This window comes from Callithrix jacchus, chromosome 15, assembly GCF_049354715.1.
Source record: "Callithrix jacchus isolate 240 chromosome 15, calJac240_pri, whole genome shotgun sequence".
In the NCBI taxonomy this organism is placed as follows: domain Eukaryota; kingdom Metazoa; phylum Chordata; class Mammalia; order Primates; family Cebidae; genus Callithrix; species Callithrix jacchus.
The window spans coordinates 102,396,523-102,423,222 of NC_133516.1; the positions used below are offsets into that span (position 1 = coordinate 102,396,523).

Here is a 26,700-nt window from a genome sequence, read left to right on the forward strand (position 1 = left end):
CTAGACACAGTTCTCATCAGATTACAAATAAGATATTGCAAGCATGATGACATTTCTCATTAACACTTTGTCTTAACTAACTTCCTGGGACTGAGGGAAGAACTGCTTCTGCTTCAGTGACACCCTCTGATGGCTCCCAAGGAGGTCTCCCTAGGTATTACCAATTCCAGCCAGGGTCACAAAGAGGGTGGGGCCATTCTAGTTTGTTCAGGGAGTAGAGAAAATAATCTGTTTTTAACTATTAAATATTTTTTTGCATTGGTATTTTAAAAAAATTATTTTCTCTACTGTTTTTCCAAAAGTCTACCTTTAGTTATTTGTTATAATGAAAATGCTCCTGTCTTAATAGAGTGACTCCTTTCACTAGCAGGTCAAGGAATGTCATCTTGCAATGACATTTACCAATTCCACACTAAGTAGATGGCCTGTTACTTGTAGTTATTAGTCTCCTTTAGGGGCCAATAGAAAACACCCAAACTCTACTTGAATCGTGTATATGAAGAGAAAATAGTTTTCACTGTTGTTTCTTGCCTCATAGATTAGCATCTAAGTCAGTTTCACTATGTAAAAATTAAATAGTGACACTATAAGTGAATTGAAGACATAGGAAAAATTCTTGACTCATTTTATTAGTCATGCAACCTACCTTCACTGGAAGGATTCTCCAGCTTTTGTATCATCGGCTTCACTTTCCTTTTTAAAGTCACTGGTGCTGTGAACTTTCATTCTAATCACTGATACACTCTGGCTTTCCCTAAAACTCATAAGCTGGATTCCAGTTCAAGCTGCCTCTGTGTAGGTCACTTAAAACTTTAGTGCCTCTGTGGGGGAAAATGCCAAATTGAGACTATAGTTACTTCTCTAATTCAGGCAAAATTGGTGTTCTTGAAAGTTAATATTAACTTTCGTAGCAAATAGTTTCTCTTTGTATTTTACCTTCTTAAGTATTGTTAGCTTATCTTTCCTTCAGAAGGAGAAATTCTATATGTTACCTATATTTTCTTTTTTTTCTTCTAGGAAAATGTTGAAAAATATCATTCAATTAAATTTAAGATCCCAAGAAAAATACATATAAGTAATAACTAAATATGTTCAAGGGATAACTTAGAATTAGGAGGCTTATAGGAAGTAACCATTAGGTAAATGGATGGAGACGCTTTTGTATTTTGTGTTTTACCTGTTACACCCTCAATAGGAAAGACTGTTGATAAGGGAAATCATTTCTGTTTTGCCTCATCGGAAAGAATATAAAGTAAGTGCCATTCTTCACTTAGTATATAGCCTATTGTTTCAGGATCTAAAATACATCTAGTATTGAAGATTTTAGGAGACCTTTTCTGTTTTGATTTTTACTTTTATTTTTGCAATGAATGGCATAAATTATTAACCACATAGAAAATCTTAACAGGGTGTCTTTTCCAATTCTGTGAGTTAAGGGTCAGCAGTTAGCTTTGAAATTACTTAAGGTTATTTCCAAAAGACAATTAAGTTTTTTAAAAATAAGAATTAAGTTAATATATGAAATAGAGTGGTATTTTTAAGGAAGTCCACATTTATCTATTATACCCTTGTCTTTTTATTCATTTATTATTCAAAAATATGTATCTAATTTTTCTCTAATTGCTATTTATTATACATGCAGATAAGGAAGACATGAAAGCAAGAAGGAACTTAAATACTAGATTAAATAAGAGATTTGGGAAGGCCCATGTTCATGATCTCTAGAGAGGAATTCAATTTTGGTTTTTATTTTAGCATGTAAAATTTTGATCATTACAGCATCTAAGGCAGTAATGGAATGACTTTTGGCATTGCTTCTCTGAGAACACGTTTTAATATGTGTATTTTTAAGATACTATGTAGTAGTATGATGATAGGTAATATTTATATACTTGTTGGCTTTATGACAATACTGTGCTTGGTGCTGAAAAGGCAGTTAACATCTTTGAGGATGTTTGGGTGTGTGGATGAAATTGAGGTTTACCTTATGGGGAAATTTGGAGATAAAATGGTATGAGTGGATAATTAGGTACAATTAGAGCATGGCATTGAAGAGCAGAGATGCCCCTTGGGAAAATGACAGTATGGTTTTCTAATGTTAAACTGTGTAGGCATTTATTAGTTATGGAAAATAGTACATATGTGCATTTGTACCACAGAAATGGTTAGGATTTATGATTAAGAACAATTTGGAATTATATTTTGGTATCATTTACCTGCAACCAATTCATCACCTTTACCATCTATCTGCTTTAATTAGATACTTTGCTTTGCATACATATTACAATTTAGATAAAATATCACTTTCTTATGTATTTTAATATAAGAATTAAGCAAGATCATAAACCGAGATAAGAAATTTCATTAAAACATGTCATATCAAATTTTGCTTTGAAAAATTAAATCCTAGAATGTATACTCAGTAAAAGTAATGCAGTTTATTTACCAATGATAAGAAGAAACACTGCCTTTCTTTTGGTTAAGACAGCATTTTCAGCAACTAAGCTGTTACAGTTCTGTGGTGACATGAGAAAAATTCATTGCTACCTTGTGGGATAAAATATCCAGTATTCTATCTTGCAAATGAACCTCATTATTTTAGCCTATATTTGAAAAGTTTGCCATGAGGACGTTCTTACTGTAGTTATTTCTTCTTTAACTGCCTGATTACAATCTATGATACTATATATGAGAGGGTTAGACATTGCAGTTTGAGGTGCTGCACTAACTATATCATTCTGGGTATACACAAACACTCAAAACGAGAGGGGAAATGCTCTCCTAGGAAATTTTCAAGGCATTATCCTACAACAAGTGAACACTGTGTGTTCGGCCCTGGACTTGAGAAAAGCCTTGCTTTGGTTTTATTTTAATTGAGGCTAGATTTCAAGCAGGAGATGAAGTAATTTAGACTTATATAGATGAAGATAAACCAGAGCAGGTGGTAAAGCTGACCAGTCTTGAACATCACTAGTCTTTGTCCTCACTTATATGCCATCTGCCCTTTCAAATGTTCATTGTCTTACTGCTTTTCAGCCCCGTTTTGGAAACGGATTCAGAGACTAGATATACTCAAGATGAGAAGTTGTATGTCAGGGTTTAAGACACAGACTTTGGAGTTACATAAATATGAACTTGAATCTTAGCTCTAGGTACTTGCAACCATTGCTCAATCATTCTAAGCCTCAGTTTCCTCATCTGTGATATGGGGACAATGATACTGCCTAACCAAAGGATCTTAAACAGTGCTTGCCTTACTAAATCTTGGCTATAATAAAACTTGGCTATATTATACTTTCAGGAAAATGTAATTATATTGATATGTTTAATCGCTGAAACATTTGCAACTGAAGTCTTTAGCCTGAGATTGTATAGTAAAAAAATAAAAAAGAATATTAGCTAATGGATAAGGGAGGTAGTAGGGGAAAAATCGTTTTGCCAGTTCTTATAAGCTGAGTGTAATGATGTCTGTTTTAATCATGTTGCCATTATTAAGCCAACTGCTGTGTTCCCTTGCCCTCTTTCTTTAATGCTAAACCTCTCCTGCAGTCTATCTGTAAAAGATAGTCCTAAGCCCCAAGGATCTAGAACCTCTTTTCACAGCATTCAGTCCCTTCCCAGTAACCGTCTCAGTCCCTTCTCTGCCCTGTTCTTTACAAGTAGTAATTAAGACCTCAAGATTTCTAGTCCAGTTGGCACAGGTTTCTCAAAATAATCTAATACCCAAGATACCTGTGGGGACCCCTCACTAAAAGTGGGAGTCAGTTCTTAAATATTGGTAAGTTTTCACTAAGTGTATACTGAACACATACTCTGATAGCAGCATGTGTGGTCTGGAAGAAGTCTCTGTCATTCTCTTAGTGAGTCAACAGGAGACGATTTATGGGATGGGATACATCAGCAGAAGACATTGGGTTAGAGGAACTGTAAGCAAATTAATCTCAAGTCTTAGGGAATAAGATCCACGCAGACTTTACACATTTAACTTGTGTAATATGCGGTGGCAGTCTGCATTGATCACAGCCGATTATAAATATTAGAGAACTAAGAACTTAAAAAATAAAGACAGATTTTCACATTTAAAGAAAAAAGTTGATTAATAATATAGCAACCCTGTTGACATTCACAGACAGAGAATACTTCATAGAATTTTGAGAAACCCTACATTACTAAAAACCCTTATCATTTATAAAACTCATATGTCAGAGTTGAGAATAAAAGACACCTTGAGAGACAGGTATGGCTAGATTAGCCTCATATTGAAAACCTCCATGGTCTTGTTTCCAATTTATGTCTCAACAAAATTACAAATTACAAACTGTCATAAACATTTTAAGCTTACTCATGAGTGCTTGGAACCAGCAAGGTTAAATCTATGAATATGAAGGGTCTGCTATCATAAGAGACATTCATGTGACTAGCACACCCATATGTGTAATTATCTAGGAGAACACTAACAATTACGTGTCTCACTGAACTGCCCAATTAATGTTGTAAATTTGACCTGATTAGAACACAGTTATTATAGTTGCTGATCCTGAAAGATGGTCAACCCCTCTCATAACTATAAGAGTGAAAGCGAAATCAACCTTTGGTTCACAGTTTTAATAATATCATATTAATTATTTTAGAGAGTTACTTAATAGATATGAGGGTAATAGCCTATATGCCTTGAAGAATCCATATTTTGTGAATTATATATGGGGGCTAGTTATTTATATGTTACTCCTTTAGTTAATATGTATTTTTATCATAGTAGATTCCGTACTGTGTCACTGACTTCTCAGTTTCCTCCATCTCCCTACCCATGTTTCTCCAAAATGGAGTTAATTATAATAAAACAGGAGCGTAAAGGTTTTTTCTAACCTTTTTTAAAGGTTTTTCTGTTGAGTTGCAGTTTACATAATACCATACTGTATTTTAATTGTATATTGTGCCAAATGTATACATTGATGTAACCCTTGCCCCAAACAAGAACTCTTCCATCCCCTGAAAACTTTCTCACTTACACCCTCTGCCGTCACATCACCACCACCACCGGCATCCCACACACCTCCTATCTCAGGCAACCATTGATGTGATTTCCATCGCAATATATTAGTTACGCCACTTTAAAAGAACCTCACATGAATGGAATCCCAAAGTGCTCCTTTGTGTCCGATTTATTTTGCCCAGTATAATGTTTTTAAGATTCACCCATGTTATTTCATGAATAAACTTTGTTTTATTGCTGGAGAAGTGTCTCATTTTATGAATATACTATAATTTTTTTTATTCATCTACTGAGGACCATTTTGGTTTAAAGTTTTGAGGTGTTGTGAAGAAAGAAACATTTTTCCTTTTTTATAATATCTTTGTCTGATTCTAGCATCCAGATGATGTTAATCTCATGAACATTTCAGAGATGTTCTCTTTTTCACCATTTGCTGAAATAATTTTTAAGAGCACTGTTAGTCCTTCTTTAAAATGTTTGGTAGAATTTGCTAGTGATCTCATCTGGGCCTGGAGTTTCTTTGTGGAAGGATTTTAATTGTGTCTTTCAATATATTTGTTTCATCTAAGTTGTCAAAATTAATTGGTGTCAAATTTTTCATAGTATGCTTTTTTATCCTTTCAATTTATATGGGATCAGCAGTAACGTCATCTTTTTTTATTTTGATATTGTGTTTTCTCCATATTTCTTGCTAGGGGTTTTCCCACTTTATTAATCTTTTCAAAGAAACAGCTGTTGGTTTTATTAATTCTCTCCAATGTTTATTTGTTTGCTTGTTTATTGATTTTTCACTGTATTTTTTTCTACTTTCTTTAGATTTAATTTGCTCTTCTTGTTTCAGTTTCTTAAGAAGCTTAGATCATGAATTTGAGTCTTTTCTTCTTTTATAATATAAGCATTTAAAATATAAAGTTTCCTTTGAGCACTTCTTTGCTTGAAATTATGCAAACTTTGGTTTTTTAAGATAGTATTCAGTTCAAAATATTTTTTAGTTTTTCTTTTATTTCTTCTTTGCTCAGTGAGTTATTTAGAAATATATTTTCCACACATTTTGAAATTTTCAAATGTTTTATTTTTCATCAATTCTTTTTTTTTAAATGTATATATATTTTGTTGCATGTTAGGTTCTGGGGTACATGTGAAGAACATGCAGGATTGTTGCATAGGTGCATACATGGCAATGTGATGTGCTGCCTCTATCCCCATCACCTATATCTGACATTTCTCCCCATGTTATCCCTCCCCAACTCCCTACCCCCCACTGTCCCTCCTATAGTCCCCCACTGCAGACCTCAGTGTGTAATGCTCCCCTCCCTGTGTCCATGTGTTCTCATTGTTCAACACCTGCCTATGAGTGAGAACATGCAGTGTTTTATTTTCTGTTCTTCTGTCAGTTTGCTGAGAATGATGGTTTCCAGGTTCATCCATGTCCCTACCAAGGACATGAACTCATCATTTTTTATGGCTGCATAGTATTCCATGGTGTATATGTGCCACATTTTCCCTGCCTGGTCTATCATCAGTGGGCATTTGGGTTGGTTCCAAGCCTTTGCTATTGTAAAGAGTGCTGCAGTGAACATACGTGTGCATGTGTCTTTATAATAGAACGATTTATAATCCTTTGGATATATATCCAGTATTGGGATTGCTGGGTCAAATGGAATTTCTATTTCTAGGTCCTTGAGGAATCGCCACACTGTCTTCCACAATGGTTGAACTGTTGCTGGGAGTGATTTACACTCCCACCAACAGTGTAAAAGTGTTCCTATTTCTCCACATCCTCTCCAGCATCTGTTGTCTTCAGATTTTTTAATGATTAAGATTCTAACTGGTGTGAGATGGTATCTCAGTGTAATTTGTATTTCTCTAATGACCAGTGATGTTGAGCATTTTTTGATATGTTTGTTTGCCTCATATATGTCTTCTTTTGAAAAGTGTCTGTTCATATCCTTCGCCCAATTTTGAATGGGTTTTTTTTTCTTGTAAATCTGTTTTAGTTCTTTGTAAATTTTGGATATAAGTCCTTTGTCAGATGGGTAGATTGCAAAAATTTTTCCCCATACTGTTGATTGCCAGTTCACTCTAATGATTTTTTCTTTCGCTGTGCAGAAGCTATCAATTCTTTTAAGGTTAGAAAATATATCTGTTGGACTTCAGTCTTTTAAGTATATTGCGACTTCTTTAAAGACCCAGCACATGGTCTGTCTTAGTGAATGTTCCATGTATACTGAAACTAATGTATATTATGCCATTGTGGGGTGTGGTATTCTATAAATGTTACTTAGGGCAAGTTGATTGATAGTGATGTTCAAGTCTTATAAATATTTACTGATTTTCCCTTTTCATTTCTGTAGAACTAAGATGGGAGTGTTATGTTCTACATTTATGAATATGTACATTTCTCCTTTTAGTTCTGTCAGTTTTTCATAGATTTTTGTAGCTCTCTTACTGAATATTTACTCCTTTAGGATTGTAATGTCTTCTTAATAAACTGATCCTTTTATCATTTATGAAAGATCCTTTTTTATTTCTGGTAATTTTCTTTGTCCTAAAGTTACTTTGTCTGATATTACTATAGCTACTCTGGTTTTCAATTTTTTTTTTTATGATTTGTGCATAGTCTGTGTTTTTCCATCCCTTTGCTTTTAGCCAATATATTTCTTATATATTTACAATGATTATTGTATTGTTACCAATATAAAAGTCCTTACCTTAAATTGCTATGTTTGTGTTTATTGCCATTTTTACTTACCTTACCTGTTGCTGTGGTTGGGCTTAAGTCCATCGTCTTGCTATTTGTCTTCTGTTTGTCCCACTGGATCTTTGTCCTTTTGTTCACTTTTTCAGCCTTCTTTTAATTTAGCTGAGTGATTTGGTATTTTTAAAGCCAGTCTATTGAATTATTAGGTTTACCACTTTGTTGTTATCTAGAGTTTAGCATACACATTTTTAACATATTACTATCTACCTTAATATTACATAATACTACTTCATATATGTTGGATGAATTTTAATATGCATTTCAATTTCTTTCCTTTTTTCCTTATCATCTTATGCATTTTATTTCTCCCTATGTTATAAACCTGACAATACATTATTGCTATTTTTGTTTTAAACCATAATGTATCTTTTTAAAAGATTGTACAAACTGATAAAAGTTATGTTTGGAGTCCATTTTCTTCAACCTGATAACTTTTCCGTAACAATTTGTATGGTACAGATATACTGATAAGACAGTTTTTCCTTTATTTCACTTTTTTTTAAGATGAAGTTTCATTCTTGTTGCCCAGACTAGAGTGCAATGTCACAGTCTCAGTTCACTGCAACCTCCAGCTCCCAGGTTCACGTGATTCTTCTGCCTCAGCCTCCCAAGTAGCTAGGATGACAGGCACCCGCCACCATGCTCGGCTTATTTTTTTGTATTTTTGGTAGAGACGGGGTTTCACTATTTTGGCCAGGCTGGACTCGAACTCCTGACCTCAGGTGATCCGCCCACCTCGGCCTCCCAAAGTGCTGGGATTACAGGCATGAGCCACCATGCCTGGCCTATTTTTGAAGATTTTGTGGGATATAGAATTGTGGGTTTTTTCTTTCTCATTCATCACTTTAAAATGGTAGCTGTATTGTCTTTTGTACTCCTTTTTTTTCTAGTGAGAAGCCGGTGATAATGCTTTATTTCTCTTATTGTATTATGTCTCGTTATTCCCTCTAGCTACATCTTTGATATCCTCTTTATTGTTAGTTTTTAGCAGGTATATTTTGAAAGGTGTTGGAGTGGCTTTCTTTATGTTTACCCTTGTGGGGGTTCATTGAGCTTCACAGAATTACAGGTTTCATATAATTTGGAAAACTTTGGCAGTTCTTTAAATATTGTAATTTTTCCTTCCTTTGTGATTCCAGTTATACAAATGCTAGATTTCTTTTGATGTTATCTCACAGATTACTAAGGCCATATTCAATTTTTTCAGCCTTTTTTTCCCTCTGTTCTTTGTATCGATAGTTTCTGCCTTTAAGTATAGTGATTTTTTCTTCTGCAGTATCTACTCTGCCACTGCCATCCAGTAATTTTTTCCATTTCAGATACTATATTTTTTTCTAGCTCTGAAGTTCTCTTTGGTTCTTTTTCTGTAGTTGTGAGCACTCATGTTGTGTTCATGTTTTCCTTTATAGGCTTAAACATATTTATAATAGCCATTTTAAAGATTTTATCTGCTAATTCCATCATATCTGTCATGTTATGCTTTGAATATCCCCCCTAAACCTCCTGTTGGGATTTAATTGCTATCGTAGTACTGTTGATCTAATCACCTTCTGCCTTCGTTAATAGATGAATGCCATTATTTTGGGAGTGGGTTAGTTGTCTCCAGACTCCAGCCCCGCTTTCTCTCTGCATTGCGTGCTTGCTTGGCCTTCTGCTTTCCATCATGGAATGATGTAACATGAAGGCCTTTGCCAGACAGTAGCACCTTGATATTGAACTTCCCAGCCTTCATGAGCCAAATAAACTTCTACTGTTTCCAATTACCCAGTCTGTGGTATTCTGTTATAGCAACACAAAATAGACTAAGACATGTTATTTCTGCTTTAGTTTCTACATACTTATTTTTTTCCCACTTTTTTTTTTTTTATCACGGTCAGTACATTTTTTTTGAGACGAAGTTTTGCTCTGTTGCCAGGCTGGAGTGCACTGGTGCGATCTCTGCTCACTGCAGCCTCCGCAAGCAGTTCTTCTGCTTCAGCCTCCCAAGACTACAAGCATGTGCCACCACGCCTAGCTAATTGTTATATTTTTAGTAGAGACGGGGTATCACCATGTTGAACAGGATGGTCTCAATCTCCTGACATCGTCATCTGCCCGCCTTGGCCTCCCTAAGTGCTGGGATCACAGGCGTGAGCCACTGCACCCAGCCTGTCAGTACATTTTAATTTGATGCTGGACATTGTGTATGTTATGTTTTCAATGGTTTGAATTTTGCTCTTATTTTTTCATAAGAATTCAGTTATTTTCTGGAAATCAGTTAATTTACTTCAAAATCAACCTGTTCTTCTGGAAGTTTGTTTTTAAGATTTATTAGGATCGTTCTAGAATAGCCTATCTTCTAAAGCTACTTTAGCCTTCTAAGATGTGAATCTGGGTTTCTGCTGGATGTCTCACATGTTCAGTGAGGATTTTCTGCTTCAGCTGGTTGGATCGTAAGTCTCACTCAGCTCTGATAAAGTTCTGGTAATTGTTAAGATAACAGCTTCCTAGCAAATTTTCTTTCTCCAACAGTTATTCTTTGCTCTGTGCACACCCAGCATAGTATTCAACCAAGGAAACTCTCATGCAGATTTCTGGAGCTTCTTCTATGTGTATCTTTCTCTTCTTCGGGACCCTGTCCCACACATTTCAGTCAGCTCAACTTTCCCGAATGCCAAACTCTGTTTCCTCAGTTCAGCAAGATCCTGTGCTTTCTTGAATTTTTCTCTTTTTATGTTACCAAAAAAAAAAGTTATCAAAAGATAACACATGTGCATGTGTATGTGTGTGCACGCACGTGTGCAAATAATCTGTATGTCTTTTTCCATTCTCTGGGATCCCGGTCCTATACAACATAGTTGTCCAGTGTCTGAAAACTGTCATTTTATATATGTTGTCCAATTTTCTATTAGTTTATGACAAGAAGGTTAGTCTGGTATTAGTTCTTCATCATGACTGGCAGCAGAAGTAAAAATGTATCACTTGTCAGTATAAAGAAGAAGCATTAGGGCATGTCAATCAAATGAAATCTTTTACAATGCCATGTGGAGTTATAAGCAGAAGAGAGGGAAAATGCCAACAGATAAATGCAGAGCATCTTGTAGAAAATAAACCAGCACAATAAATAGGAAGGTCATAGAACAAAGACTCAGCTCAGAGAAAATGACTGAGTTTTTTTATTATCCAGTAATTCCAGAAATCTCTCTGTTTAGCATTGAATGAAAAATAATTTCAACAAAAATTCTCAGTATTAATCTCAAGTTTGGTGGGTGAGTAAAGAAAAGACATACAGTTCCCTTGGTCAACAGTGGAATTAGGAGAATAACAGAAGCACAAATAGAAGTAAACTAGAAAGGAAAAAGCAATGTAAAAATCTTGTATTATAACTTGGGTTAAGGGTTTCTTGACAGACATAAGAGAGCAGTATATAGTAATTTGTTCCTTTTTTCTAAGACATGAGACAGGAATTCAGGAAGAATCAAAGTAATTAAGTAATATATTAATTATTCATGCATTCTTCATATAATCTACTCTCTCCTTAAAAAACAGTGAGTGCACATTAAAATATTTAATTATGTCTAGTATGTGGTAATGGAAAATTACCCAAGGATGTGACAGGGAAGCTCTGAAACGGCTTGAATTGGAGGGCAGCAGTGGAGGACAGACCAGTTATACATGAGGTGTGATGTAGGGTGCTTAGTGTTTCTTCACTCACAGCCTTAGGAACTGAAGGAAGATCGATGGTCCTTCATCAGGAAGGTTGTGAGTTTAAAGTATTTTGTCAGGGTAAGGTTTTCAGAGGTAAGTTAAGGGCCTTTGAAAACGTAAGAAGCTGAAGTTTTAAAAGATTACTGTTTAATTTTATTTTTAAGATAGGAGAAGCTCAAACATGCTTGCATTCCAGGAGGAAAGAATCAGTAGCAAGAAAAGTAAGAGAGTTGCAAGATAAGGAAATGATATGGAAGTTCTTGAAGGTGTGGGAGTGACTTGCTGAAGTGGAGAGAAAAGCCAAAAAAGAGTGAGGTGGAGGCATAAGATGAGTAATTTTTGTGAACATCCAGGTTCCTCAAAATGACCCAAACAGAATGCAGAAGAATAATCTACATGCCAAAGTCCTTGATGGGAAGGCGATTGTGACTATACAGGTGGTCACTAGAAGGAATTCTGCTCTCTCCAGGTTTAAGAAAATCCTGGAAGAGGTACTTACCAGTTGGTGATAGCAATTGGAGACAAGGGGCTAGGGGAAAGTTTGAGAAGGTAGGAGAGTGTGTTTTAAAAATAGCATTGTTTAAGGTTTACAAATTGCAGTGAGTTAGGGTAAAAGAGATGTATAGTTCTACGGAAGGAAGTACAGAGCTTTGGGGATGAAATTATGAAAGAAAAGAGAAGATTAAAGGGACTTAAATTTGGCACCAGGGACATTGGTTCTAAATGGAACTGTAGCTTGAAGGTTTTTCACTGCCAGAGCCAGGAGAGTGTTTAGGGTTATTTTATGCCCTATGACAATAGCAACTTGAAATCTTAGTTCTATCATCAGTGAGAATAAACCTTAACTCTGAAAGCTCTGCTGGTGGAATTATCTACATGGTATTATCTACATGGAAACAGGATTAAATATAATACATACTACAGAGGAGAGGCTCTGGTTTATTTGTTGGCTCAGCGAAGGTACTAAGATAAATAAGATTCCATATTCAAGATAGCCAACTAGATGCAGCAAGGAGGAACATCTGCTGCTGAGAGACAAGAATATTGGGAAGGTTAGCCCAATCCTAGAAAATCTTAAGAGGGAAGGAATTGAGAGTGAATGGAGGGAGGAGGCTGGGACTGGGCTGAATGGGGAGGAAGCTGGGAACTCTGCACAGGGTGGCTGAGCACCAGAACTTGTTTCTAACCCCCATAACTCCTGGTGAAGAGATAGGAGTGGCTCACTCTTGCCTTGGACTTCTGGGATCCTAGCAGGCAGGGACCCATGACCTCCACAGACCCTTGAGCAGGTAGGAAAAGCTGCTTAAAGAGGTGACGGGGGCAGCACTCCAGCCTGTGTGGAAAACAGAGAGTTTGGTGTGTGAACAGATACAGTGGGGCATGGCCAAGGGTGCTCATTTCTCAAGACTTGCCATACTCCCCTAAGAAACTTTAGCCTTAGGACGACTGTCGTATCTGGACAGAACAGGACAGTCTTGCCCTTGGGATGGGGCTAGACTGATCTGAATGCTCCCCTCTGTTCTGGCGTCTCCCAGTCTGGCTGCGCCTGCTTGCCACACAACTTTGAATACCCAAGCAGGGTGCTTCCTGAGGCCTGCATAATAGCTCCTTTAGCTGCCGCAGAACTCCAGCAGACTGGCCTCCACTGACATGCACCAGCCCACCCTCAGCCTCTCTTTACCACATTGCCAGGACACACTCATGCCCCACGACTCCCCTACTTCCTTGCCAGTGCACACACACAGAGCTCGCCTCCCCCACTGGCACACACATGCAACAAAAAAAGAAAACTTCAGGCCAATATCCTTGATGAACATAGATGCAAAAATTCTCAACAAAATACTAGCAAACAAAATCCAGCAGGAAATCAAAAAACTAATCCACCACAATCTTTTAGGCTTTATTCCTGGGATGCAAGGTTGGTTCAATATAATGGAACTCAATAAATGTGATTCATCACATAAAACAGAACTAAAAACAGAAACCACATGATCACCTCAATGGATGCAGAAAAGGCTTTTGATGAAAATTAACATTGCTTCATGTTAAAAACCCTCAACAAACTAAGTATTGAAGAACCATACTTAAAAATATTATAATAAGAGTCATCTATGATAATCATAACCCACAGTCAACATCATACTGAACAGGCAAAGGCTAGAAGCATTCCCCTTGAGAACTGGTACAAGGCAAGGATACCAACTCTCACCACTCGTATTCCACACAGTACTGGAAGACCTGGCCAGAGCAATCGGGCAAAATAAATAAAAGGCATCCAAATAGGAGGAGAGGAAGTCAATTTATCTGTTTGCATATGATATACTTCTTTACCTAAAAACCAGATAGCCTCTGCCCAAAATTTCCTAGATCTGAAAAACAACTTCAGCAAAATTTCAGGATTCAAAATCAGTGCACAAAAGTCAGTAGCATTCCTTTACACCAAGAACCTCCAACCTGAGTGCCAAATGAATAACACAATTCCATTCACAATAGCCACAAAAAGAATAAAATACCTAGGAATATAGCTAACCAGGGAGGTGAAAGATCTCTGTAACAAGAACTACAAAACACTGTTTAAAGAAATCAGATGACACAACCAAATGGAAAACCATTCCTTGCTTATGGATAGCAAGAATCAGTATTGTGAAAATGGACATATAGCCCAAAACAATTTACAGATTCAGTGCTATTCCTAGCAAACTACCAATGACATTCCTCACATAATTAGAAGAAAATATATATATTTTAATACTCATATGGAGCCGAGTGCAGTCCCAGCACTTTGGGAAGCCAAGGTGGGTGGATCACTTGAGGTCAGGAGTTCAAGACCAGGCTGACCAACATGGTGAAACCCCATCTCTACTACAAATACAAAAAAATTAGACAGGCATGGTGGCACACACCTGTAATCTCAGCTACTAAGGAGGATGAGACACGAGAATCACTTGAACCTGGGAGGCGGAGGTCACAGTGAGCTGAGATCACATTACTGCATTGCATCCTGGGTGACAGAGCAAGACTGTCTCAAAAAATGAAACGATAAAATAAAATTAACATGGAACTTTAAAGTTTCTCCCAGAATTAGGAAAAACTACTTTAAAATTCATATGGAACTAAAAAGAGTTTAAATAGCCAAGGCAATCATAAGCAAAAAGTACAAAGCTAAAGGTACCATGTTACCCAACTTCAAACTGCATTACAAGGCTACAGTAACCAAAACAGCATAGTACTAGTACAAAAACAGATACATAGATCAATTACGGCAGAGTGGAGAGCCCAAAAATAAAGCTGTGTAGCTAACATCATCTGATCTTCAACAAAGCTGACAAAAAAACAAGCATGGGGAAAGCACTCTGTATTCAGTAAATGATGCTCAGGTAAATGGCTAGCCATATACGGAAAATTGAAACTGGACCCCTTCCTTATACCTTATACAAAAAATCAACTACCTAATGGATACTATGCTTATTAGCTGGGTGATAAAATAATCTGTACATTATATCCCCATGATACACAATTAACTTATGTAACCTGCGTATGTACCCCTGAACCTAAAATAAAAGTTAAAAGAAGCCTGAAAAACTAGTATTAGCACTTTAGAAAGTAGAGATGAAAGCCTCTGTGACTTCAGCAAATCAGGAGAGTGAATATCGATTATAACTCAATAGAAATCGCTGTAATATACATGTAAGTAGAGAAGTTGAAACGTGTTACAGATTTAGAGTAGCCTAAGGCTTTCTAGGAAAAGATACAATAATAGAATAATATATGCTATGTATCCATCAGTTAAAGTATTACAGTTTCATTTAGTACATATTTATTAGTCACCAAACATGTACAGTATTATTTAAGAGACTTTTCAAACATATGTAAGATATTCTGTTAATTATCATTTTTAAAAATGCAAATCCTGGTGAGGATGTGGAGCAGCTTAGACTCTCATTACTAATGGGAATATAAAATGGTATACAGGCTTTGGGAGACAGATTGGTGGTTTCTTAAAAACTAAGTATGTGCCTTACGCCTGTAATCTCAACACTGTGGGAGTATCATTTGAGGCCAAGAGTTGGAGACCAGCCTGCACAATATAGCAATACCCTATCTCTATAAAAAATAAATTTAAAAAATTAACCAGGCATGTGGTGTGTGCATATAGTCCCAGCTACTTGGGAGGCTGAGGGAGGAGGATCACTTGAACCCTGGAGTTTGAGACTACAGTGAGCCATGATTACACCACTACTCTCCAGCCTGGGTGATGGAACAAGACTCTGTCTTTACAGAAAAACAAAAATTAAGCATACCCTTACCATACAATCTAGCAAATCACACTCCTCAACATTTACCCATCTGATGTGAACACTTACATTCATAGAAAACCTGCACATGAATGTTTATAGCAGCTCAATTCATAATTTCCAAAACTTGGAAGTAACCAATATGCAAGTGATGAATAAATTAGTATATCCAAACAATGAAATATTATTTAGTGCTAAAAAGAAATAAGCCATCAAGCTGTGAAAAGACATGGGACAATGTTAAATGCATATTACAGAGTGAAAGAAACCAATTTGAAAAAGCTACATACTGAATAACTTCAACTATATGATACTGTGGAAAAGGCAAAACTATGGAGACTGTAAGAAGGTAAGTTATTGAAATGGGCTGGGTGGGTAGGGAGGATGGCGGAACAGGAAATTTTCAGGCCAGTGAAATTATTCTGTATTGTATTACAAGAGTAGATCCATATCATGATCTGTGTGTTAAAACCCAAATAAGGTACAACACTAAGAGTGAACTCGAATGTAAACTATAAACTTCAGGTGATGATGTGTGAAAAGGTGCCTCAGTAGGAACATATGTATATACCACTGTGGTGCAAGCATGTTCATAGCTGCGGAGTTTGTGGGAATGGGGGCAGGGGATATGTGGGAATTATTTGTATGTTCCACTGAACTTTTCTATAAACTTAAAACCACTGAAAAATAAAATTGGTTAAATAAAAAGAGGAGCTAGTATATACAACATTTCGGGTGGTCTGTGGATTGACAGAGCAGATACTCATCTGTCATTAGATTAAGCTCCTTATGTATTGAGCCAATGTCACCAAATCTTGTCAGAGATTAGATAGCCACACAGTGCAGAAACAGATACATAAGGCTTTCCACAGCCTCACTTCCCTAATGCAGAACTTTCCTAGGGCGTGTTGAGTCCTTCTCTCCATACACAATTTTATTAAATGTTGTATTACAAAAGTTACAATGATTTAATGATGAAGACTCAGAATATGGGATGGAGAAGAGGAACTTATCCATTCATTTATTGTTTAGTCAGTGCATGTGAAGTTTCCAGGCACCACTTTTTCCTGTTCAGTTTTGAGAACTTGCCCTTCTTGTCCTTTATTGTCAAATGCACCACTTCTGGCTATTTTTAAAAATCTTCTACCATGAGAAAAAGGCAGCAGTGTTTTTATTCATAAAGCTATGGCTCTTTAAAATCTGTTTGTATGGAAGCAGAATAGACAGATTATTTACTTCTGTGGTTCCCAAATACTATTAACTTAATACTTGTTATATTGTTACTTATGATACTGCATTATTGGCTTCCGGGGACTTGAAACTTGTTCCCACATTTAACAGGTGGTGACCAAATGCAGGTCTTAACCCAGGGTGGTCAGCAAAGTGTGAATGATAATTTATCTTCTGGTAGTGTTAAATTTGCCATTTAGAATTTTAGAGCATAAACAGAACAGCACATCTTCTAACCAAATCTTCCCTTGAACTCTTGAAACCATAAACACTGTGTTTCTAGAATATGCTCCCTTCCAGTGTTGACTGTACCCCTGCTTTCCCTCACACTGCCATGAAGAGTAGGCAAGGACCATATTGTTAGCAGAGGGTATGTTCAAGATCTCTTTTCCTTTTTTTCTTTTTTTTTAACTTTTCCACATGATTGTACTACTATTAAGGAATAGAAACAACCGCCAGAAATCTTTGGTTGCCCTCCATTTGGTAGCTGTTATTTACTTCTTGGAAGCCAAAGTTGCTTAGAACATCACTTAAATTGCTTTTCTCTTCTATAAGTGTCAGACTTGGAAATTAAGTCACACTGTTAGACATGAGGGACTGCTGAAGCCAATGATACGAGTAGAAGACGGTGGCATGTCTGTCAGAGGTGCCTTGATGCTGATAAAAGAGGTAGTGGGTTATGACGGCTTCTACTGACTTGTTCTAAAAATCAACACAAATATATTTAGGTTTTATTATTGTAGTAAAGAGAGACTTGAAATGGGAGAAAATGAGTTTATAAATCAGTTTTTTAAAGACATCCAGATACCACTTTTAAAAAAAATGGATTAACTGTTTTAGTGGCTTAAAAACTTTATACCCACCCCCTCTACAGAGAAGCTTCTAATTACACCACCTCTTGTCAAGTTAGATGCAGTGGTGAGAATGGGAGATCATTTCTTAGTTATCTGTATTAATGGAAGAAGAAGAATAAACAAATGAAAATGCTGATTTTAATATAAGATATTTTTTCCCAAGTGTATTTTCCTTTGACCAGGACCAGCAACGTGATTCCTGAGGCCCAGTGCAAAATGAAAATGCCAGGCTCTATGTTCAAAAATTAAGGCTGTCAAGATGGCATTATGAGGCACCTAGAGTGGAGGTGAATGAGAGGTTCATCTTTACTGAGTCGTGGCCTCCAGATACCTGCCATATGCACCATGACTCGGCATGTGCTATTGAACCAATGCCCAGGCATCTGCCTAAGCCGAGGACAGCAGCAGTCACTGGAGAGGGGACAGCAAGGGGGATGCCACATAGGACCTGGGACAGCAAGATGGGGAAGTGGTGCCCGAGAACCAATTGAAGACAGACAACAGGAGGCAGGGATGCCTGGGAGCCTAGCCTGCTAGTCTCTGAAACATGCTCTTTTCTCATTAGACCACTTGTAAAACGGAAATTAACAGTAAAATTATTAAAAAATCTTAGATGGCAACTGCAAAGTATTAAAAGCTTTAAACCCCAGGGGCCCTGTGTGACTGGCCCTGCCTTGGACTTTTACCAATGTGTACTGCTAATATCACCTGATCATATGGGAAGCACTGTAGAATTATGCTGACCATGACAGAAGGAGTGAACGTGCCACATACTTTATAATACAGGTAATGTTGACGTAAGATATCAAGAATTGATGATAGTTTAGATTCCAGTAAACTCATCAGTGAACTATTCTTATTGCACAAACCCAAACTAAGGTAGGGGGATGGAGGAGGATGACTATCTTAGTCTATTTAGGCTTCTGTAACAAAACACCATTAACTAGGTAACTAAAACAGAAATTTATTTCTTATACTTCTGGAGGCTGGGAAGTCCAAGATCAAGGTGTCAGCATATTTAGTGTCTGGCAAGGGTCTTATTTCTGATAGATGGCTGTCTTCGCATTGTAACTTCATAAGGAAGGGAAGAACTCTAGTCTCTTCAATCCCTTACAAGGGTACTAATCCCATTTAAGACAGACCCACCCTTATATCCTATTCACCTCCTAGGAGCCCCACCTTTTAGTACTATCACATTGCCATTAGGTTTCCACATAGGAACTGTGGGAGTACACAAATACTCAGACCACTAGCAATGACTAAAAAAGGCTCACTACTTACCGGAGCTGAAAGTTACAGACATTAGGGACCATAAAACAAGATAGTCATGATGTGTGCTACAATAGAGATAAAAGCAAGAATAGGAAAACTAGGAGTAAAGAGATTAACGTTGACAGGGACTGTGGGCAAGCCCTGTGAATAAAATGACTTTCATCAGGCCATGACGGATAGGTAGAATTTCTACTCCCAAAGAGTTGTCCTTCCAAACTAAAAGGGACAGTATGAGCAAAGATAGTGAAACGCAGAGCTTGCTGACAGATGCCTGCATGTGGAGACATTCAGGCATTATTTTATTATAGTGACTGAACATCTATTTTCCAGACACTAAAAGGAAAGCAGGGATATAAAAATACAGAATTTGGAATTAGACAAAGCCACACTGGAATTACGATTTACCACTTACCAGTTTTGTGACTGGAGATAACCTGCTTAGCTAAGCCTCAGTCATCTGTAAAATGAAGACAGCAGTTTTGTAGAAGTATTGTACATACGAGGATTAGCTGATACAATGTTTGTGAAACACTTCAACCAGCACTCTCAATCTGGAAAAGGAGAAAAGCAAATAGACTTATAATTGTGATAATAAATGCTATGAAGTCACAAAAAGAGTGGCTATCTCTGCCTGAGGGTGTTGTGCAAGGCTTCATGAAAGGCGATGTTAGAACCGAAGTCTGAAGGGTAAGTCATATGTTTGTAAGCTGAGGAAAACTGAAAAAGTTTCTTCTTAGGGTGAGGTTTGAAAATGAACTCCGTAATCTCTGCGGGGTGAGGGTAGGGATAGGGATGGAAGTAGCAAGCAAGAAAAGGATGATCATATATTCTTTAAATCTATGTATAAAGACAAAAAATAATGTCTCATCACCACCCCCAAACCACTTTTACAGGAGACCTTCTGTGGTGAGCTCTCCCTCATATAAGAGGTAGATAAGTTTGCATGACAACTTCTGAGGCAAATGATGTTATTTTCTTCCTTTTTTTTTTTGTTATTGTTGTTTTTCTGTTTTTTGAGACAGTGTTGCTTGCTCTGTAGCCCAGGCTGGAGTGCAGTGGCACAATCTTGGCTCATTGTAACCTCTGCTTCCCTGATTCAAACAATCCTTCTGCCTCAGCCTCCCGAATAGCTGGGATTGCAGGTGTGCACCACCATGCCCAGCTAATTTTTTATTTTTAGTAGAGATGGGATTTCACCACGTTGGCTGGGCTGGTCTCAAACTCGTGGCCTCAAGTGATCCATCCGCCTTGGCCTCTCAAAGTGCTGGAATTACAGGCGAGAGAGAGCCACTGTGCCCAGCCCTCTATTTTCTTCCTTCCAGAAGTCACAAGCCAGGAGAGAGTAAGTGAAACTTTTAAAAAATATAGTTGTTTTTCTTACTCTCACGTGGAACATTTTGCTTAGTTAGTAGACATTTATAACAAGACATGATTGGCTCTTTTAAAAATAGGAATCTTAGTGGTTGATATGTTTTGCCATGTGTTTTAAAGTGCATGTCTTTTTGTGTCTTCTTCCAGCCTGAACACTTGCCTTTGCAGACTGAGTTCAAAGAGAGAGAAGTTGGCAGTCTTCAGCACTCTGTAAGTAACCATGTTGTGGGTGTCCGCCCGGGTGAAGCTGGCAGCTAACATGCTTATTAAAATATCATTTAATTGGATACAAGTTCATTTTATTCATCTTTCCCCTATTTGAGTGTCTCTGCTAAGATTTAGTAAACTCCTTGAGCTTGTTTACTCTTAGAAGTAATGCAGTTTTATGAAACCCATAACCAGGCAGAAGAGTCTGCACCAGAGACACCACAGAACATCATGGGGGGTTCATTTTATGAGGCCCAAGGTCAAGCCACAAGGAAAGGTCAAGACATTTGGCAGATGTTTTCAGTTTTATCAGGCGTATGTTCAAATGCCAGTTCATTTTGCTGTGTCCTTTCCCCAGTTCCCCAGAGTTAAGTCAAGGTTGCTTTTGTTTGGTTGGTTGAACTCTCTGTATATCTCTTATATTCATTTCAAGCTTGAACCTTGCTTGAGAGACTCCTGAGGTTTATAATCCCAGTCTTCTGTAGGTTACCTTAACTGATAGCAACTCCAAATTTCAAAGCCTGAAACTGATCTCAGTCCCCCTTAGTCACAATTTTGTATTTAGGAGCTGCGGCTTTTCTGATTCAGGATATAATAAGCAACAAATCACTGGAAAATATAAGTTGTTGAACTTTAACCTTGTCATTTAAGTTTTTGGAGTAATGAGTCAGGGACACTAAACTGTAATGAGTTTGTTCTTGCCTCTTTTTCCCAGTGCTAGGAAGATGCAAACAGCTGCTCTGCTAACGTAAGCAATGTTTGAATTTTTAGAATGTACTAAATAGCAGGAGTTTTGACTATGAAGACGAGAATCCAGTTGGGGAAGATGGCAGTCAGCAGACGTACCGTCTTTACAATCAGATGTGCTACCAAGACCGGAGCCCTGGCAAACATCATCAAAACGATGCTAAGAGAATCTACATCAACCCACAGGAACATTATGTGTGATTTTCCTCTTTTTCCAAGGAGCATTCTAACAAATGTTTATTCTTAGATTGGGGAGAGAAACTGAGGCCAATAGTTATTTAATTGTCTCTCATATAGAACAGTCCCACTCCAAGGGTATTGGAAGTCTTAATGAATGACGCAAAGCCAATAGCGAATTTCTTGTCTTCATTAAGGGTTTCTTAGCCACCAGCTGTGTTTGTGAACTTGACTACAGCCCTGTGTGTTTCTGTGCCGATGGTGTTTAACTACTGACATTTGCCCTGCAATGGCATTTTCATTTAACAGTACAGCATCTGCCTGTGATAACTGCCGAGATTCTCCAGAGAGAAAGGCCCCAGCTGGTACTGTTAACTTCGTTGGGTCTCAGGCATGCTAGCCTGTTCATCTGTAATTCACACGGGCGTGAAAGTGAGTTCAGAATCTGTTTCACTAATAATTTAGCTGGGATTTGGATTTCCCTGACATATTTAATACAATTACAATACCTGAGGAAAGAGGCGAAGTTTGTTCTTCATCCAAATAGCAACAAAAGCAACAAAAGGCAGTTGAAAACTTTGAGCCCACTGGTTGTTATTATGATACATGTTCCTTGTTGACCACTGATTCCCTGAGGGATACATACCTCTTGCTGTTACCTGCCTACTCTTGACTCCCTGTGTGTAACAAACGTTCTTCTTTTGCTTTGTCATTCTTCCTACAGTCCTCTTCTTTGCTAGCTAGATTAGCCTATTTTTCACCTATTAAATTCTAAAAACCTTGTTTAAATGGTGTGCAGCTTTTAACCTTGTTCTTCTTTCTCTAGTATTTTACATGACAGGCTCAGCTTTCACTTCTGAAATTTCTTTCAAACCAATACCAGCGACAGTCTTTACCTCCCCTTCTGCATTCTTCAGACCACTTATAATCCATGTTTTATCTACCTCAGAAAAGCCTGCTGGAAAGTCACCATGAAATAACTTCTGCTCTTAAAAGCAGGTGAAAATTTTGAAAACTTAAAAGGCACTTCAATATGGTATGTTTGTTAAATCCCCATGTTCTTTATCCCTTCTCCTGCTTTACCTGGTCACCAAGAGTCACGAGGTGCTAAAAAGTAAATACAGTGACTTATCTACCATGGTACCCCGTAACGCTGTAGTGCCTATAAATGTCTGTCTTGAGTTTTCTCATCTCCCTTTGCCAACTTTCCTTCTCTGAGATTGACAGTAGTAATTACAGAGGTAATTATAGAGCAGAGGTGGAGGGAACACAGTTTCACATGAATGTCCATCGCTTCCCTCACATCTTAAGAAAAGCATCTTGCTCTGTGTTCTGGAAGATTAGAGGTGTGTCAGAGACACAGAAAATGCTACAAACTCTGCATATGTGAGGAAAGAGTGATGTAAGCAATAAAATAAATAAAGTAGTGTATATTTGCAGCCTAAATTTCCAGGGCAGAGGAGAATGTTAGCAGAGATTTCTAATGAGATGCCAAAGACACTAACGACTTACGTTGTGCCGGCTCTAGTTCTTTGTGTGTTTCTTTTTTTAGTCGCCATGCTTTATCAAATTATCTAGGTAGTTTTACAGCAGAAATATTTTCTCCCCCATTTACCTGAGTGACCAACAACTATGGGAGAAAGGATGCTTAAATTCCAACTCAATGCTTTAGCTAGGTAATTAGCAATGTTAAAGTCTATAGCTGGAAGGATCAAAGGGTGAATTCCAAGGATGCTCATTGCTACTGTGCTACCTCAGAGTAGGAGTTTACTGCCCTTTGTAGCAAAGAATATATTCAACTTTATTATTTGGAAGACCAACACTGAATTAGTATCATAGAAGGTATAGGAATCTTGGCAATTGTTTTCCAATAGGATGATGGCTGTGATCAGAGCTCTCCTTGACCAGGAAGTCTTTCACAGACACTGGATGTTATGGAGGCAGTAAGGTGGTGTACCAGTTCCTTTAGAAAGCTTTGAAAATGTCAATGCCATACATGTTGGGGATAGTTTCCAGGATCCTGCTGGGAAGTGAATTGTTGAATTCGGTCAGTTTCACAAAAGCATACCATAGACCCAGGGGAGTGGCTGTCTCTATTTGCGTAAGAGAAAGGGATTTGGAAACACTGGTTCTTAGGAGCCCTGTGGCCTGTCTTCAGCGCCCTCCTTATCATGAGGAACCTTCTGTCTACCTTTTAAAATTCTCAGTGTAGTTATGAAAAAGAAATTTCAGGATGTAGTGTCACCTCTCCTGCAGCCACTGAGTTCAATATCTTCTTAGCCTTTGCGTCACCTGTGATACTTCTTTAACTAACTGGTAGATCATATAGCTCTTGGCCCTTTACACAGGTCACGTAAGCTCTATAACAGCTTATCCTCGTACATTCCATCTGTTCTCTCTAAAAACTGGGCTAAATAGAAAGCAGCTTTCAAACGGTTTGATCAGCCAGCCCTCTCAACCGGAAGTTGCCATCCAAAATTAGCCTGTTGATCTCTAAATTTGGAGACTAGACTACTTGACAATGCCATTTAAATTTGGAAATTAGATTCTGAAAGGTCAGTGATTGAGGTTTAGGGTTGTAATCCACAGCTGATATTAGATCCTCTTCCCATAACGCGTTTACTAAAACACTGTGAAACATAAATCCCCAGCGTGCTTATCTACTTATGGTTGCAGCTTTGCATTTCTGGGTGGGGTGTGCATGCTTACCTTTAACACACAGCATTTATTGCCTAGATAGCCCAAGCTCCAGGAGTGTGCATTGTTGCTACGGTAGCAGATCACCATGTTCTTTGCACACCACACTAAGAACAGAGCATGCACACCACCTACGATTGGCTTGATGTAATGGTATAAGAAGTCCATGTTCTTTGGGGCATGTAATATAAAATTCTTACTGGGCTAGGCTTCTGTGTACATAATAGATACTTAAGAAATATGCTGAAAACTAAATAAACAGGTTTCCCTATTACTTTCCTATGGCTTTGTTTACTTATAGGGACAAGATAGGTTCTTCTTCCTGTTATTGCAAATGATTTCCTGGAACCCCTTTCACAGTAGTCTAAAATTCACTATTTGGTTTTCCATTTATCACTCTTTTCCTGCACTATACTGGTTTTTGGTGCTATTCTTTATATACAGTAGAGCTTTCTATTAAGCCTCATTCCCTGGAGTTTGGAAGGTAGACCATTTACCAAGTATCAAAAGAGCAGGTACTCCCAGCTTCACCTCTTTGTAGCCATTGAAATAGGCAAGTCACTTAACCTGCCTGGGGTATCATTTGCAACCTCTGAGAATTGTGGTGAGAGCTGAAGAAGATGATAATGGATGGGAAATTGGAGAATTACAGTTTTCCTTCAAACTGACAAATGTCTATGACTCTTTTATTGCTGCATGTTGAACCTAAACGTCCAGGGTCCTCACCAGCATTAGAGTACTGTAGTTTCCCTAGTGATTACCAAGTGGCAAAATGAAAATTTCACTTTGATCAAATTCACGTATAGCCAAGTGCAAGTTAGAGAAGTTCCTTTTACTATAACGAATAATTGCCATGTGGAAAGCTCTTTATCTGAATTTTAGCTGCTTAGGCTTTAGCTAGAATTGAAAATGCATTTTACTATTACCAGTATTTGCTCTTATTTTAAAAGTTGCTACTAATAACAAGTGACATTATGGAGTATATAGTATGGATTGGGTTCCGGGGCAAGTACCTTACATGAATGATCTCAAGGAGTAGAACCAGACTCCTGTTTTGCCCTCTTCCCAGGAGCTCCCGTGGAGATACACAGGCTCATACTCCCCTGCGATATAATCTTAGGGCATGCTGAGCAGCACTTGGCTATTACTTCTCCCAAATCTGCTTTAGGGGTGTGGAGAATATAGTTTAAATTATTTTTAAAGCAGAGATATAAGAGAGTATATAGAATAAAACCATCAGAAATGTTTATTAAGATGAAAGCAAGTACATATGCTCATTTTTTTACTTAACCATGGGTAATCCAAATGCTCAGAATCTCATATTCATTAGATTACCCATAGCTACAAAAACAGCCAACCAAAATTACAAGCGCTTCATCCCAGTTGGCTCAACTTTAGTGGGCACGAACCTCTCTAACATCCCCCCTCAACTTGCTTCTTCAATATGCTCATTGCTCTGTTTGTCTGTTTCACCTTTATTGAACTCCCAGGAGTGGCAACACTATGTTGGACAAGTGGAAAGAAGTCCGAAAGACAGAAGAATAGAAAAGCATCAAATAGAAACGTCCCAGTCCCCACTTGTGGCTCAGCTCTGTGCTTCCCTTCTTCCTGTGTTTGGCTAAGGCCCTTCCTTCCTTCCTTCCTTCCTTCCTTCCTTCCTTCCTTCCTTCCTTCCTTCCTTCCTTCCTTCCTTCCTTCCTTCCTTCCTTCCTTCCTTCCTTCCTTCCTTCCTTCCTTCCTTCCTTCCTTCCTTCCTTCCTTCCTTCCTTCCTTCCTTCCTTCCTTCCTTCCTTCCTTCCTTCCTTCCTTCCTTCCTTCCTTCCTTCCTTCCTTCCTTCCTTCCTTCCTTCCTTCCTTCCTTCCTTCCTTCCTTCCTTCCTTCCTTCCTTCCCTCCCTCCCTCCCTCCCTCCCCTCCCTTCCTTCCTTCCTTTGTAGGCCTTATAGCAGGACCAGGGAGTTTCATATCTGTTAAACTAGAAGCTGCTATTTCCAAGCTTATTTCAGCTGTTGACTATGACTGGATCGATACTGTTACATCTATAAAAGTACTGGGTTTCCTGTGCTAGAGAACATTATAACCTGGCCTTTGCCAGTTTGGGAACTCATAATTACTAGGTTGTTTCGGCAGCCTTCCGTAGATAGAAATGTGTGAGGGCTGTAGGTCTCCCATCCTCACCAGGTGGTGCTTTACACTGACATCAGGTCTTAGACCGAGTGCTGCAGCATGCGTGTTTATGAGCAACCAGAGCAGTCGTGCAACCTGTCCTGTAAGCTTAAAAAAGTCCCAACTCTGTCCTGCTGTGCAACCCAACATTATCCTACCTAGAAGAGTTATTAGAAGTGAATCCAGGAATTGCTGTTTCTAGGTCCTTGAGGAATCGCCACACTGTCTTCCACAATGGTTGAAC

The 26,700-nt window shown here is 38.0% G+C and overlaps 1 protein-coding gene across 8 annotated transcripts in view; it reads left to right on the forward strand.

Moving 5' to 3' along the window:
- NECTIN3 (nectin cell adhesion molecule 3) overlaps window positions 1–24,957 on the forward strand; it is a 134,988-nt gene extending 110,031 nt beyond the window's left edge. For 4 of the 8 annotated variants that reach the window (XR_013527727.1, XM_035274428.3, XM_035274429.3 and 1 more), the window contains 2 exons: window positions 20,611–20,673; window positions 21,442–24,957. Coding sequence is in view for 7 of the 8 variants with exons in the window: in XM_035274428.3 (XP_035130319.3) it covers window positions 20,611–20,673; window positions 21,442–21,618 (240 nt within the window). In the remaining variant the exon portion in view is untranslated. Of the gene's footprint in view, window positions 1–15,993; window positions 16,086–20,610; window positions 20,674–21,385 lie in introns of those variants that run through there. The other 4 variants (XM_078352281.1, XM_078352284.1, XM_078352283.1 and 1 more) reach the window with 2 other exon arrangements.
- Window positions 24,958–26,700: the final 1,743 nt, after the last annotated feature.